At 43.6% G+C, this 16,259-nt stretch overlaps 1 protein-coding gene across 3 annotated transcripts; it reads right to left on the reverse strand.

Annotated features, from left to right (window-relative positions):
* Positions 1 to 1,865: 1,865 nt before the first annotated feature.
* LOC3289757 (glutamate receptor ionotropic, kainate 2) lies at positions 1,866 to 14,242 on the reverse strand. Of its 3 annotated transcripts, XM_061642377.1 has the most exons (9): positions 13,386 to 14,242; positions 13,138 to 13,310; positions 5,529 to 6,554; positions 5,246 to 5,452; positions 4,821 to 5,182; positions 4,311 to 4,735; positions 4,121 to 4,236; positions 3,040 to 3,189; positions 1,866 to 2,609 (listed from the first exon to the last, which is right to left on the reverse strand). In XM_061642377.1, exons 1-9 carry the CDS (start codon positions 13,507 to 13,509, stop codon positions 2,343 to 2,345), a joined length of 2,850 nt encoding a protein of 949 aa, XP_061498361.1. In that variant the 5' UTR covers positions 13,510 to 14,242; the 3' UTR covers positions 1,866 to 2,342. The 3 variants fall into 3 exon arrangements, with proteins under 3 accessions (XP_061498361.1, XP_061498372.1, XP_559460.5); XM_061642388.1 differs by lacking the exon at positions 3,040 to 3,189 and having other exon boundaries at positions 13,386 to 14,109; XM_559460.5 differs by lacking the exons at positions 1,866 to 2,609; positions 3,040 to 3,189 and adding an exon at positions 3,196 to 3,960 and having other exon boundaries at positions 13,386 to 14,113.
* Between the last annotated feature and the right edge of the window lie 2,017 nt (positions 14,243 to 16,259).

Here is a 16,259-nt window from a genome sequence, read left to right on the forward strand (position 1 = left end):
TACAAACACTCTCACACACCGGCAGGCAGTGCCGATTTCTTTCACTCGCTCTCCCGCTCGCTTTGGTATACCTTTATATGTCGCTCCATCTTTCTCTCTCTTTATTTCGCTCTCTCTCTCCCTTTCTCTTTGCTTTTCCCACTTAGTTTACACGTCAATCGGTGCTAATCTTCTCACTTGATTATTGCACCTTTCACAACGGGTTAACACACAACCGCCGTGTGGAAATTCAAAGTAGCGTTCGCTCCCTTTCCCCCTTTGCTCGCTCTTGCCAGCCATCCAATCCAATTTGTGTATGAGCGAGGGCGTGTTTGTGTGTGTGCGTTACTGCTTGTAACTTCTATAGTCTAATTTGAGAAACACAGAACTTTTCCTACCTCCTCCCCCCCCAAAAAAAAAAAAAAAAAAAAACCGGGTCGCATCATTACGCCCGGTTGCGAGAAAGCGTGCCTACTCGTTCCCTGCTTTAATGTGTAATCATTAAATTAAAAAAAAAACGAATCACTCATGCAAACGAATCGAGTAGCGTGCCATTACTTATACATTGTGGCACGAGGATTCGTTCACTCAAAACGCATTGTTCGTGCGGGAGCTATTATTAATTTGAGTGTGCCATCTTTATTGCATTCTCCTTTTCGTTTTGGTAATCTATTTGAATTTGCTGCCGCCGCAATGTACGAACGCCAATTAAATATTAATTCCACCAAGTAAAATGACACAGCGCACAGGGTTTGCTTTTTATTCCCCGCTTCTTTGCCAAACGTTACGACACCTAAAGTGGGCTGTCCTGTGCCGCTGCTCGGGAATGCATACTCCTGCAGAGAAATGATTGGCAGGTGTGCTTTTTATTGCCTTTTTTATTGCAATGATATGAGTTTCTCTCCGGTCCATTTTCTTTTTCTTTCGGGACATTATTTAATATATTTCCAACTTTTTTTTGTTGTTTGGTGCCCACCCCCGTATCATAAAAAAAAAATCGTATAATTCTAGGAATCGCCTTTCTTTTCTGGACAGCTGAACTCGTCAGCGCCCGAAAAAGTCATCCCCGTCTGTTGCCCCGTCTCATTAATCAAACTCAAACCCCGGCCCGGCGGACTGGGAAAGGAGTGTTTTGTCATCACACGTTACCCGCGCACGGAGTCCTTTGGCGCTTTGCTTTGTAAACATAAATGCTTAGCTAGCCTGTTCTCTCTCTCTCTCTCTCTCTCTCTCTCTCTCTCTCTCTCGTTATATTCTCTCTGCAACTGAAGAAGAGCAGAAGGGGACGGGGAAACTCAAATGAAACCGCGGAAATGCAACAGTTACGATTCTGCTTTGCATACTCACGATGACGCATGCCGACGGGCTGGTTTTTACTGCTGCTCGGCAAATTTTAATCAGTTTTTTTATTGTAACCATCTCCACGGCCTCGGCTAAGGCTCGGGCGAGCACGACAGTGCAAACTGGGTACTGGTGGTGACATCTGTCCAATAGCTTTAGAAGGTCGGAAAGTTTGGTGAAAGTTTTTCGCGAAAGCTTGTCTCGGTGGAAAATGGAAAATGGAGGGTTTGGGTTTTCAAAGCCCGGGAAAAAGAAAATCCTCTTAAAGCAAGTTCTTTAGTTTTGTTGAGTAAAGCTTCCCGGGAAATGAACGAGCTTTTTTTTCAGAGGAGCTTTCTTAATGACTTCCAAGAATCTCAATGCCAATACACAATGCACAATGGGAGACAAAATTAAACGTACAGGAAGGCTTTTATTATTTGTACCGAAGTTTGAGCCAACTTTCACCAAAGAAATGCTTTTGGAGCCATTTAGTAGACACATTCTTTTATTTTAAGGGGACATCCATTTACTACGTAACGCAGCGATAAAACACTGAGGAGAAGTCGAGCAGCAAACCAAAATTTCATATTTTCCCTTTTTATAAAACTTATTGTATACAGTTGAGTATTGCAATGTGTATCAACATTCAATTGAACTAATTTATTAATTGTTTCTCCTATGCATGCGTATGCTAGCTCAGATGCTCATTTCAAGTCTTTAACATATTATGTTGAATGCTAAAAATTGTTAGTAACACGTATTGCTATTACTTTTCTTTTTTTGTAGCAAATCGTATAGTAATTCATATCTTGCACCCAAAACGTTACGTAATTTATGGATATTTACTTAAGTGAATTTAGATTCGCACTATACTTCATATCAGAACATTTCGGCTAAGTTGTGTGTCCTGTAGATATGTGTTTGTTTTAACGTTCACTCGTTTCTTGTACAATTCTTCCTCTGAGCTTCGTAAATATCCTCCACCTAAATGTCCTTAACCTCCCGCTCAAACAACAAATCACTATGCGTTCCCTGAAACTTCAGTCCTCGGACAGCATCTTCCGAGTGTTTCCGTTCAGTGCCAACTTGCCACCATTTTGCCTCCGCTGGTTGCCAGTCGGCAGACGGTCGCCCATTCCGTTGCCAGAAATGTCCTGCTTGCTGGAGCTGGTCGAGTCCTCCACGTCGAGCTCGAGCGAGTTCTCCCCGGAGGCGGACGAGCTTTTGCGATGGCGGACCGGTTTGGTGTTGCCATGGCACTTGGCGACGAACCGCAGCTCGGCCATCAGCTCCTCACGAAACGGTACCTGGGTAACGAGACGGGTGCGTGTTATCGAGAGATGGCAAAAGGCAAACGTTTAACGTTCATGAGTGTTAGTCACTGATCAAATTAAAGACATCAAAGAGAGAGAGAGAGAGACAGTGAGGAAGAGAGCAAGAGTAGAGAAACATTTATGGAATTATTGAAGATTAGCATCAGCGGTGAAGCGTTAGGTACTGGTGGGGTTCATCACCTACCTTGGTGATGAACCTACAAACCTACAGTTCCCCAACACCCAAAACAAAGCTCCCATAAGCACAACACTCACGCATGCACACACATACACATACACATGTCCACAATTTGGTGGTAGGGGTTAGTGTACGTTTGCCGGACGCCTTCTTCAGGTGCACTATCCGGTGCCCAGGTCGAACACATACACAACACATATATCGCAGCCAGTTTGCTAGAGTTACCTTGTGCCGGCGGGCCCGGTGCGCAATGACGAAGAACAACTCGCAGCAGCCAAACAGGCTAGCAAACGAGCAGCCGACAAAGAGGACAAAAAACACACCGCCTACATTGTCCATGTCGAGCTCCTCCGCACCATCGTCGCTAGTGCTTTGCTGTGGAGAGAAGGGGTAAATGGGGCAGGGACAAGGGAAACACGGCAAATGCAGGTAACGTTGGTTAATAAGGTGCGCTAGTGGGAAGTTGGTGATGTTGGTGTGATCGAGATGAGGTTCTGATGCTATCAGTTGGAAAGGTAGTTTTGGAGGGGTTTTCGGTATTCCGGACATTCCAGACAAATGTACAGTTGGCCCGCAGTGTTGTGAAGATTCTTGGAACATGCTGTACAAGATGCTGAGCCTCGAGCATGACTCAGTAGATGCTCAGGGAAAAGGTTGGAATACTTGGAAGGATTCATTGGTAGCTTGGAGAGGGAACATAACCGAATCTTCAACCACTGCTACCTGTTACGGACTAGTACTACTGGCACAAGAGTCTACAGATGTTACCGTATCTAATCTGCAACAGCGTCTAAAGATGCCCCAAACATCAGCAAAAGCGGACAAACGACACAAAGGCCAAACACGGTAGTGTGCAAATGTCAGAAGGTGCTATGTGCAAAAGAGTGCGCCGGGTGGAGGGAGTGGGTCGGAACAGCGGAATATTATTTGAACCGAAAGCAATTCCTCCAACAGGAGGCGTGGACGGCGGACCACACATACGCACACGGACCGTACCTTCAGTTCGCGTGTGCGGCTGTGCACTTCACATAGCATCTCGCAGAAGCTGACGAACAGGGCGGCGACGCAGCCAACAATGAGCAGTACGAAGACGCCACCAACGTTTGCTAGCTCGAGCGCAAGTGCTCCACCCTCCTCCATCGTGTTCTGGGTGGGGGAAGGGCAGCAACAAGTGTTGGCCGAGCAGAAACAAATAATGGATGTGTGAAGAAATGTCAGTGACCCCATTGCATCCCGAAGTGAGGCGTGACGGACGAAACTTCGGACGGAAGAGACGGCACTGGAAGGAATAGGACCAGATACTTACTGAACATGCTCCACCGCCACGCTTCTCCTTCCACCATTTGCGCTTCAGCGAGGTTAGGACGCCCTGTTCCTGGAGCCGCAGTACGGCTTCGCTCAGCGCACTGCGGTACGGAGAATCTGCCGGCAGATGGATGTAAAACATTTGGAAGCCATTATTTGGATTTCTGGAGTGTCTTGCTGTAGCTACTTACTCTTGCGCATCGCTATCCCGTAGCCCTTGTCGTCGAGCAGGCCCCCGATCTGCGTGACGTCACACTCCCGCTCCACGATGTACTCGATCGAGGTGGACTCCATCAGGAAGGCGTAGTTCTCCGTCTTGACGCGCTGCAGCCCCTCGGGATTGGAGGAGGTCAGCAGTTCCTGGTTCGCCATCATGTACTGGTACATCTTCGCGTACGTACCGTACTCCGCGTCCTTGAAGAAGCTGATCGTGCTGCCGTCGCGCTTGGCACCGTACTTGATTGTGCCGCCGGCCGCCGCCAGATCCTCCGCATTGCTGATCGGCGACACGACCTGCTCGACCGTGAGGAAGGCCGCCAGATTGGCCGTATAGGACGATACCATGATGAGCGTGAAGAACCACCAGATCGAAGCGACGGCACGCGTTGCCGGTGCTCTGTGGGGAGGAGGAGGAGAAGGAATAATGCGAACGTATAACTTTCTCGCCCCCGGTCAGTGGCAGCGTTTACTCCGGCACTTACTTGGGCGCAATTTCCGAACCTTGCTGCAGTAGCGCACCGATCGTGAACCACATCGAGTTGCTGAAGCTGAACTGGTTCTCCAGCTCTTCTGGTTCCTCGATGCAGGGGTACGGGTTGTCCCACTCCTTCGGCGAGATGCGGCCGAGGATGAACAGTGACATCGAGACCATCATGTAAGCACCGCCGAGGTACAGCCACACCTGCTTGGAGAACGGTGACATGAACGAGAACAGCGACGGTGGTTCCTTCGTGGGCTTGCGGTACAGTATCGAGATGCCCAGGTTCATGAAGGGCATCGTAAAGTCGACGGCACTTTCGCGGTCGGACGTGATGGTGAGGTCAGTAATAGCTAGGTCGGCGCGCTGTAAGTGTGAGGAGATGTTTGGTAGGTCGCGTTCGGGCAAAGGTGTGGATGCGTTGCTTACCCATTCCAGTAGTTCCAGCACCATGCCGTTCCATTTCTTGGTGTCCCGGTTGAGCGAGCCGTACACGCCGTCCTCCTGTAGTATGAAGGTGTAGTTAAAGCCCAACATCAGCGACAACTCGTGGATGAGATCGATGCCGAAGCCTTCGAACCGCTCGTTGCCGGTCAGCTTCACGGGCGAGTCCTTCAGCATACCGTACGGCGGCGACTGTGTGCAAAGAGAGATACGATTTCGAAAAAACAACATTTTCGCAACAGCATGTCTACTTGTCGCCCTCACTTACGATAGCAGTCAGCACGAGAAATGTTCGATTCTGCAGCGTCCCATCGTCGAATGCCAGCAGCGTCTGTTCTTTTTTGCGCGTAAAGTTAAGTCCCTCGGTCGAGTTCCAGACGCCCACCTTCTCCAGGCCGGCCGGCCCGAGCTCGATAATGTCCAGCAGAAAGTCCGACCGGTGCCCCTGATGGTCGAACCGGATGCTGCGCGTCAGCCCGTGTATGGTGGAGCTCTTCATGTAGTTGATCACGCTGTACCCGTTCTTCCACGTCGCCGTATCATCGCAACGGAGCGCGATCGGTTCGAGCAGGTGGGCCGGCTCGCTGCCGATCAGGTGCTTCAGCGCCTCGGCAAACAGCAGCACCGCATCGTACATGAGGGCCGTCTCCACGCGCATCTTCGCCGGGTTCAGCCCGTCCTGCAGCTCGAGCGTCTTCGCTATCTGGGACGCGTTCAGGAAGTCGGCCACCTGCCGGATCTTGTCCTCCTCCGGGTCGATCAGCCGCACGCCGGTAATGTTGGTGCCACTGTACTGGTACGGCTCGAGATCGATCGTGTGCAGATCGAGCGAGGTCACGATGATCTGGTGGTGATCCGTCAGCAGCCCGACCTGCTGGGCCTGCCGCAGCACCTCCGGCATGGAGTCGATCGAGCAGGCCAGTATGATGCGCTTATCTTCCGACAGCTTGACGCGCCGCAGCACCGCCCGATAGTTGCCGTTCAGCCCGAGATCTAGCTGCCGCACCGTCACCGTGTACCCCTTCGGATCGTACATCTTCAGCAGGTCGGCAATGCCCGGCAACCAGGGCCCGGACTCGTACAGCACGGTGAACGACTTCCACTCGAACGCCACGACCAGATCGAGAAAGACGCGCCCCATGATGTGCGGGTGCGGGTGCAGGTTAAGCGTGGGCAGCTTGGTGTACGCGTCCCAGCGCGTCTCGATGTGCGGCATCTCCTTCTCGTCGCAGACGCTCTGCACGTGCAGGGCCGACTTGGGCGACGAGGGACCAAAGATGCCGGCCACTCCCGTCTGGTGTGTGGGAACAAGGGAAGCAAAACCGTGCATTTAACGACCGGAGCGGAGATGCAGTGACAGAAAACGGGAGGGAAGGAAGGTACTAAAACGAACCTTAAGGTCTATTTTTACACTCGCACTCAATTCGGAGGGTTAAGTTATGAGCTCTCCGATGATGAGCGGCAGCCACACTTAAAACTTTATCGATCAAGTATCAATCCAGCTCAGAACCAATCGACAAGTCGTACCATTCAAACCATAGATGCGATAAATCAACACACACACACACGCCAACATTCACTTCGATCCCATCACCCCAGAAGAGGGATTTTAAATTTTATGACCCAAAATGATGTGCCAACGGATAATCGGCGGTGGACGGCGTGCGGGAAACATTCCAACGTGTCTGTTTTTTTTTTTACACAGCGTTCGTCATGAAGCGCATCCTGCAATGGCTACTGGTCTAAATATTTACCAGCACACTTCGGCCGAGTGCAGCATTGACCGTCCGATCCCCGCTAAGCTGGACCAAATGTGTGTTTTTAGCGTTAGCAGCTGCTTTACGTGTACGACCGGGTGAAGCGGACGGTAAGATGAGCGTCTGGGATAAATATTTCAAACCGACCCTCAGGCCAGTGATGGAATAAGCACATTTAATAAGCTGTTCACGTATTACGTTTGATAGCACTGGGGGATATTTACTGCCGAAACGGTGATTGATCGGAGGAGCGACTTGTGGCGACTTTGGCTCGCTAAAGAAATGCTGTAAAATGGGTTTAAGTATCTTACGTTGAATCTAATGCTTTGAATTGTTCATTCGTTGCAATATGTTCCATGGAAAAACACGAAAAAATTGGGAAACTGCCTTTGTTTATGGTTATATTCAGACATAATTGAAAAGAATAAGAACAATTTTAATTTCTTTGTTATTTAGTTTTCGGAAGACTAATTTGCCCTAAATTAGTACCTCTATTTCTAAAATAATACAAGGTTGTACTGTTGTGTTTGAAAAAGCTACGTAGGGATCGAATTAAATTATAGTTATTCTGAATGTTAAACAAGAGCTGTAGAGCACTTACACAGAAACGTAAAATATTCACAAAACATCAATCAACAATCAGAGCATCAAACTGCACATAAATGTTTCAATAAGCATGTCAATTTACTCGTATTTTAATTCAAAAAGTTCACAATTACGAACTGGGGCATGATGCATCCATCAGATCAGAGCAAAATGCTCCAGTTAGTCCAGAGCAATCTAGGATATGTTTTGTTATAGGGTAAATGTACCAATAGTGCTGCAATTTGTAGTGATACAGATGTGTTTCAATGGATTTAAATTGTCAGGAAGGACAATTTGTGAATATTTTAACACATAGCAATTGAAATATGTTTTACCTTCGCAAACACAACCATTTTTATCATAAAACCCATCAAATTTACGAAAAAATACATATTTTTGTAACTGCTTCGTTGTAACTATAATGGTGATATGGTTCCTATAGTCAATAGTCATAGTAATAAAGTATTAGTCAGTCACAATACGACGTGTTCGTATAGTTGTGGTAAACAAAGATGCCTCAAAACAGTGTATAATATCAATGTAACTTAGTTTTGAAGCTGTTTTCGTGTGAATAGCAAGGATTACTGCCATTCGATTGATTTCTTTCGTAATTTGATCGTAAAAATGGTTGATGAAAATATAGACTAAAGTACTGAGTTGTCAAACCACACCCAGAAGAGTTGGCTTGATTTAAAGTCGATTTTTCACTAAGCCAGATAAGCGAATTTTGACCTTTGTTTGGTATTTGTTTGCTTATTTTAATGAAAACAGTACACGTCGAAAATGTCGTCGAAAAAAAATCTAAATTTATCTGTTTTTATTGATTTTTGAACTAAGATCACTATAGGAACATGCCTGTTTGGTGTCCCTATAATGGCACTATGGTAAAAAAATACTTAAAAATACGTAAATATGGTCAAAAAGCAATGAATTTGAATTAAACAATATCATTTGATAACAATTATGTTAAAAAGCTGATAATTACGTTGTGATGTGGTCATTTAGAACATTAAAAAATATGAGTATCGTTATGAAATCCTAAGGATTTTGGAAAAATGTTGATACTCTTCACAAAATAATGGACTTTTCGGTCATTAGGTAACGGATTCACCCCATTTAAATTTTAAACCCATCTTGAAAGACCATATACTATCATAAACTTAACTACTGTTAATTTAACGTATGTGACGCATTTTAGTGCAATACCACCACTGTGGCCCTTCACGATTCTAGTCAGCTTTTTGTATGGAGTTTGACAGTTGGAGGCTGAAATCATGTAAACACTCCATACAAAACCACACATAAAACTAGCCTGCCTTTTTTAGTCTAGATTATTTTAGTCTCTAAGCTAGAATTAGATTCGAGTACCTGCTCGAAAAATGGCAAAACAAGGTGATGTTTACATTTATCGCAAGGTGCATTAAAGAGATCTGGTGAAGGAATCCAGAATCAAAGTGTATGTAGTCCAGGTGGTCCCATAACATGTTTTTATAACCAAATTTGAATATCACTTGTTCAAACAAGCTTTCTGGAGGCTTGATAAATACACAAAAAATCTTCGTTCAGAAGCGGAAGCGATAAAAATAAGCCTATTAAATTCATACACCTTGGAATAAGCCCACCTGTATATTTTACCAACTAAGATAGCTGCTATTGGTAGTACCACCACTATAGGTACGTTTACCCTAGTTGGCATTTACTTTGATGCGTTTTCCCAGTTATTGTGGTGCGCCGTTAAGGTGCATGTTGCGCCGTTGCAATGGAGTATATCGCCTCAACTAGATAAAAATTATTCTAAATTGTGATGTGTTTAGAAAATGATATATTCATGGTTTTTATTTAGCAAAAATGACAAACATTCCTTAAGTGATAGAATCAAAACTTGCTGGCAAATTTTATTGGAAAACAATTGATTTTCCTTCGATGTTGTAAATTGATTAATTACTTTAGAAACCCATACTTCGGCATTTAAGATTGTCACTGTTTTGCTTGAATTGTCGGTCAACGGCGCAATGTGTGTGTCTCAAGTTTTATTTTTTATCAGCTTTTGATGCTGTAGTATGTTATCAGTTATTTTATTCTATAGTATGTCTCTAAAAGTATCTGAATGCAATCGTATTACCCTGCATGACAAGCTTGGTAATTATAGCCGTTGGCACCAAATTTTGGCTCAAATCAAAACCGTGTAATTTTATTATTTTTTTCGTGAAAAAAATGTAATGAAACTTTATGTAACTTTAATGCCATAGTTTACACCTGAAAATACATGCCAACTTTTGTCATTCCATTAAAGCTTCCAAAATTTCATTTCCACAACAGTTGTTGTATTTTGAATTATAACAATGACATTATCAACTTCTTCTTCTTCTTTGGCTCAACAACCGATGTCGGTCAAGGCCTGCCTGCACCCACTTGTGGGCGGCTTTGGCTTTCAGTGACTAATTGATTCCCCCCCATAGCAGGATAGTCAGTCCTACGTATGGCGGCGCGATCTATTTGGGGATTGAACCCATGACGGGCATGTTGTTAAGTCGTACGAGTTGACGACTGTACTACGAGACCGGCTCGACATTATCAACTACTTAACTTAATTTCAATCATTTTGGAACGCACAGTTTAGAATTTTGCAAATAAAGCGATTGACTCACAGTAAAAATGGATGCCTTAGAGACAAAAATTGATGCGAGCTGTCAAAAATTGATGCCTTAGAGGCAAATATTTTGATACGACAGCAAAAATTGGTGCTTTCGAGACAAAAAAAGGTAAGTTAGAGTCAAAATTTAGCGGCAACGAATTGACGCTAGCAACAAAACACGTAAATTGTAAAGTTAATGGAAGTTAAAAAGATATTTTCAACCATAAAAACAGTTGGCATTTACAAGGATGCGTAAAGAGTACATAAATGGTATCAAAAGTAGTCAAATAGGCTAAAAATTACAGGGTTTTCAAGGAGTTTTCATAGCTGTGGAACACTTCATTGACTCCTTCTTAAGTGAAATGAATGGGAATTGGACTTTATGGCACGATTGTTGGACAAATCGTATCGATAGTGAACATATTTGAACGCAATATGAAAATAATCTATGCTAGCGTTAACCAAAACAAATTCTTTTTTTGCTAACCAAAACAAATTCTCTTTTTGCTTTTCTTTCCTCTATGAAACCTTTTTTTGCAGTTAAAATATTTTTCAAATGCCATCGTCTTCAAACTGAAGGAAATGATTCATCCTATAACTAGTTTTACTAACAGGTTCTCATTTTCTATCGTCTCACTATAGAGCGTTTTTGTTTTCACACTATAGTGAGAGGATGCTGGTTAATGAGTTGTTGCTAGATGCGGATTGCTTGGATATTTTTTGTATTTTTGGTCCTGTAGGTATACCTGCACTCTCAGCCACGACATAGCGATTCATCTATGTAAGCGTTGGCCGAAAACGAAGTCCATATTTTTGTCAAATGAATCCATATTCTAAATGTATAGACTGGCATATCCACATGTATAACCTTATAGGCATAGACCGAATGGACTGCATATGGAAAATGGGAATATGACCGAAACAGAGGTAATTTTGTAAATTCGTTTTTTCGACAAACCAGAACAGCTGCATGCCTTTTACCGATCATTAGTGAGTGAAAAATTCATGGAAAAATTCAATCAGCCAGTGCAAAAATAAGTGTCCTCTTGCTGAAGTACACGAATTTAAAAACGAAAAAAGTGTTACAAAAACAATCACGTCGACTTGTGTTCCAAAGAGATTTAGTAGAGGAATTGGGGGTAGTTACGACACCGTAATCTTTTCTCCTAATTGCAATACTTTTGCCAATGTAAATTTACTAGTAGACATCAAAAAAGCTTTTTTGTTTCATTATGTATCATGTTACGAGAAACTACGGTTCCTGGATTGATTTTGATAACATTTTGATAAAAGTAAAAAAGTGTGTTATTTGTTCGATCGACACGATGCTGGGGTAAAATCGACATCTTGTGGGGTGATTTCGACTCATTGGTTAGAACTTTTAAAAGAACAAACTCTGACGGCCGGCTGTTTTTCATTGAAGTTCAACAAAGCATTTCGTACCTATTTTAAGATTTAAATTTAAAGAAGATTTAAATTAACAGAACACATTATTGAAATATGGGAACATTATTGAAATATGAAGTTACAAGCAAAAAAAATCGTTACAAATAGCATGGGACCCGACTCCATACAATCAAAGCAGCGGAGATAGCATCTGGTTTACGGAATGAATGGTTACAATTCCTTTAAAAATTAAACCTTGCAGCCAGTATCTTCCAGCCATCTTCTTTTTTTGTTTTTCATTAAATCGATTTTATTTTTCTCTGCCAACTCGCAAGTCAAAAGTCGAACATCGGTCAATTTGATTCCATGCCAGCGATTTTTTTTTCTTCAGTTACGCCCAAACCGGCCTAAAGTATTCCTAAAATACGGTCAAACCCATAACAATATTATTTTTAAAAAGCCTAAACCATATATTGAGTACATGTTTTGAGTCCGAGTTTGGTAAACGTTCTAGACAATATAGGCACTTTCAAATTATGATATGAAAAAAAAACTTAACATGCTACAAATCAGCATTACACTACCAGCAAGTGTGGTGTCGATTTTACCCCCATTGGCCACACAAGTCTTAATGACATTTTATACTATATAGTTTAATATAAAAATTAAGCACTTTGATACAGAACAAATCAAAAGTGTTTATAAAACAATATTATTAACATGGCAACTATAGTTTTGTTGAATTAACGCCACAATTCCTTAAGCCCCACAAGTAAAAATTTACATCGGCTGTCAATCAGAACCATCATGTGTTTATTTTGTTGTTTTTATTTTGAAAATTTACAGGTTTCTGATAACTGAAAAGGGACTCAAATATTCGAAACAATTAATATAAATAATGTGCACTAATTTTTTCAAAAAGTTTTACAAATACTAAAACGACAAGGTGTCGATCTTACTCACAGTGTCGAACCAACCCTGACTTCCTCAACACTTGAAAGCAGGAAAATGTTAGTCAAATGAATGTACCAGAAAAATGTCATCGCATCAAAACGATATTTTTTGACGTGACTGTAGAAAAAAATGAAAGAAATTTGAATGCGGAACATCCAATAGTGTAAAAGTAACCGATTTCGTGTCGGAGAATTTTGGAAACAAATTAAATCTTCAAACTGAAAAAAACATTGTATGATGCAAGCAGCCCCATAGTTTCAAAGATTCAAACAGAGAAATGCTTACCCCTTCCGTCAAGCACACCCATCATATTTTAATGAGAAGCGTCGGCACTGCCCTCACACAGGGAGACTTTGGATTCGAGCAGGCGCTTTGATTTTGCCGCCCCTTTCCGGGCACGAGATGCAGAGCGGGATTTGTTTGTTTGCATAAACGGTTCAGTGCAGCATTATACCGCCGCGTGTGGGACTATTATTTGATTATGTTCGGTTTAAAATCAACCGAACCGAGGTTCCTGGGATGGGACAGTCATTATATTGTTCGTGTCTGCGTTTGCTTACCTTCAGCAGGCGGCAGAGCTTCTTGGACGCGTCGAACTGATCGCCGTACTTCACCTGCACTGCCTGCGCCTCGAGCTGGTAGTTCGAGTACGACAGCTTCTCGTTGTTGACCGCCTCGACCGCGTACTGGAAGGCGAGCTCCACATCCTCGGTCGCACCATCGAACAGTCCACCTGTGCGAGAGTTGTTTTTTTTTACAATAATTCCGCTTGAATGAGCCCAGGGAAATGGAAGAGTGCGCCGTTTACCGATTTTAATGTGCTCCACCGTCTCGTCCAGATCGCCATGGTGGTAGCCGATGACAGCGGCAAGCTGGGTGATCAACAATAGTGCGAACAGCACTTTCCACCGACGCCGCCCGATCGTCGACATCGCGTGTCGATTACCGAGCACACAAACGGCACCCGCGAGCGTCCTGTGTTGATTGCGGCAGTAGTTGATCGCGCCGTCTAGCAGCGCTGCATCTGCTCGGGGTGCCGACAGGTTGACAGATTGACTCGTTGACGGGCTTATATAAGTGGCCGCTGTTGGCACGCTTCGCTTCGCTACCAAAGCGCTTCCTTCACGGCACGGGCGCAAACCACACGCTCACAGTTCATTAACAAATCGGAATGAAATCGAACCGCACTAATATTCACACGAGCCCGCAGGATGAATGGGATAGGGTTCGCTGTCACTATTGCACACTCCGGCCAGGCGGCACACTACGGCCGGCCGCTCTACGGGACGTCCGAAACCGGTCGCGACGTGCGTACGTTTGAATGCGGCCCTCCGTGCGCCTGGCGTGCCGAGCCGAATGAAACCGCGGCGGCGGCTGTGCGGTGGTGCACGCATCACAACCGCCCAGGGGGAAAAACTACGCTTTTGCCACTACGACCTACGCGAAGCGGTGCAGACAGTGTGTCACGCGAGCCAGTACCGTGTGGGAGGAATTATTGCGCCTTTTTACCCGTTCGCTCCATTCCGAGGGCATGTTTATTGCTTTCGAGTAACCAGTTAAACCCCTCCCCCCCCCGCATCAGCCCCCTGAGATACTGTCTCTTTTTCTCTCGCAGACACTCACACCCAAACACACACCCAAACTGTGGGTGACTTTGCGACACTGCAAGTACGTAGTGCTATGCGATGGTTGCGTTCTATTTTCCCACAAGCATTTTTCCCCATTCACTGAGCTGCATGCCTGCCGATTCGAGCGGAATGGAGCTCTCCTCGGTTGCGCACTCTGACACGGCCCAGCATCGCTTCTTTTGGGTGGGCCGGGTGTATTTTTAACAACAACAAAACCCCACCCATCCTTCGGTTTTTGCCACCCCTCCCCCCCCCTTCCTTTTTCTTCAGGAGCGTTTCGGTTCACTGGGTGTTGCGTTTCACATGGCGAGACCAAAACCGCGGACGTTTATTTCTGATGTTTCTGTATGTGTGTGTGTGTGTTTTTGGTGAAGATTTTTGTTTGGGTTTTTAGTCGATGTTGCTGAAGAACGATGATGAAGTGAAAGCACAGGGGTAGATAGGTTGTGTTAAAAAGATGCTGACAATATGACGCGAAAGTTGTTTTAAAACCTTTAGATGTGAGGCATGTTTAGAAAGATACCATTCAAGGAAGTAATGATCAGCACTTTGTTTAGATTGCAATATCCCTGGAATTATATTACAAGTCCACGAGAGGCCGAACACCCCTGCACTGCGAGCAAATGAGGGAATGCCGTTCATTCATCCTGAACCGAGTGCTATTACTTATCTGTTTCGCCTGTATGTCATGTGAGTTAGTGTTTGTGTTATTACGCACACTTGTGCTGTTGTTTGGTGTTCAGTTCAGAGTGATGTTCGTGTCTGTAAATTTCCGTTGCTTGGTGTAAGGAATCTAAAGCAGTGATCCCCAACGTATGGTCCGCTAAATAATTGATTTTGTAAAAAAAAACCATTATTTCAATTTTCTTCTTCTTCTTCTTTCTCGGCCAAAGCCTGCCTGCCTTTACCAATCTGGTGGGCTTGGCTTTGAGTAAATTATTGAATACCTAAAAGCAGGATAGTCAGTTAAACGTCCTACGTAGTCGGTTCATTTGGGTTTTGAATCCACAACGGGCATGTTGCTAAGTCGTTCGAGTTGACGACTGTACCACTAGACCGGCCCTGTTATTGCAATACATATTGCCAACTTTATTCCCACGATCGAGATTAAATTTTCAACATGCATGTCTAGAATAGGAATTTAACAAATTTAGACGGGAAGCTTTGAAAACAAGTCTTTAACCAAATAGATGGTCCATCTATTCCTTTTGATTAAAAAAAAAATCATATCAAATAATAGTGGCACAAACCACACCTTACATGCAAAATTAAATGAAAATTAGTGAAGTTTAGCCAGGAAATTACGAGAATCGACTTACCAAAATCGAAATACGCGGTATTTTGCGGCCATTTTCGGTCCTCATTAACCGTGTATCTCGGGCACCGCCTGTACATGCAAAGGAAGGAGGTCTGTGACCCTAAAAAGATTGAAGAGCTGTGATCTAAGGTATTAGGAGTTTGGGAAAGTTTTGTTGTGCACTTCTTTTTTTTTTAATTTATTTTATTTTTTCAATATTTCTATGTGTGAGTTCCTCCTTTGCTCGATACATTTTCTGCTCTCTTGAAAATATCAATGACGCTTTTTAGACAAATTTAATCGATACATCAAACAAAAACTCGGCACGAAAACCAAACACCAAAATGTGTCCGTTGAAAAGATGAAAAGATTAATAAAAAAGACAGTGATTTTTTAAAGTGTATCTCTAAGTAATCTACAAAATTTTGGGAAGTACAATTAGATTTAAGGAGACAATCACTTTGAAGAGGCATACATGTATGAAATCTGAAGGAACTGTCAAAAATCATTCTCAATGAAAGGGAATTAAACCTTGGTTTACGTTCGTTCGACTTATTCCTGTTTTTTTACAACATTGTTTCAATTAAATATACTAATTAATCCTATTTTGGGCTTTGAGCGTACTTATTTTACATTTCACCATAGATTGAACAAAGGCATTGCTATATAAAATAGTAAAAACGATTGTCCTTTCATGAATGTATTGTATAATTCACTGTGTTCCTGACATATTTCAGGATAACCATTACGACATCTT

The sequence above is a fragment of the Anopheles gambiae genome, chromosome X (assembly GCF_943734735.2).
Source record: "Anopheles gambiae chromosome X, idAnoGambNW_F1_1, whole genome shotgun sequence".
Taxonomy (NCBI): domain Eukaryota; kingdom Metazoa; phylum Arthropoda; class Insecta; order Diptera; family Culicidae; genus Anopheles; species Anopheles gambiae.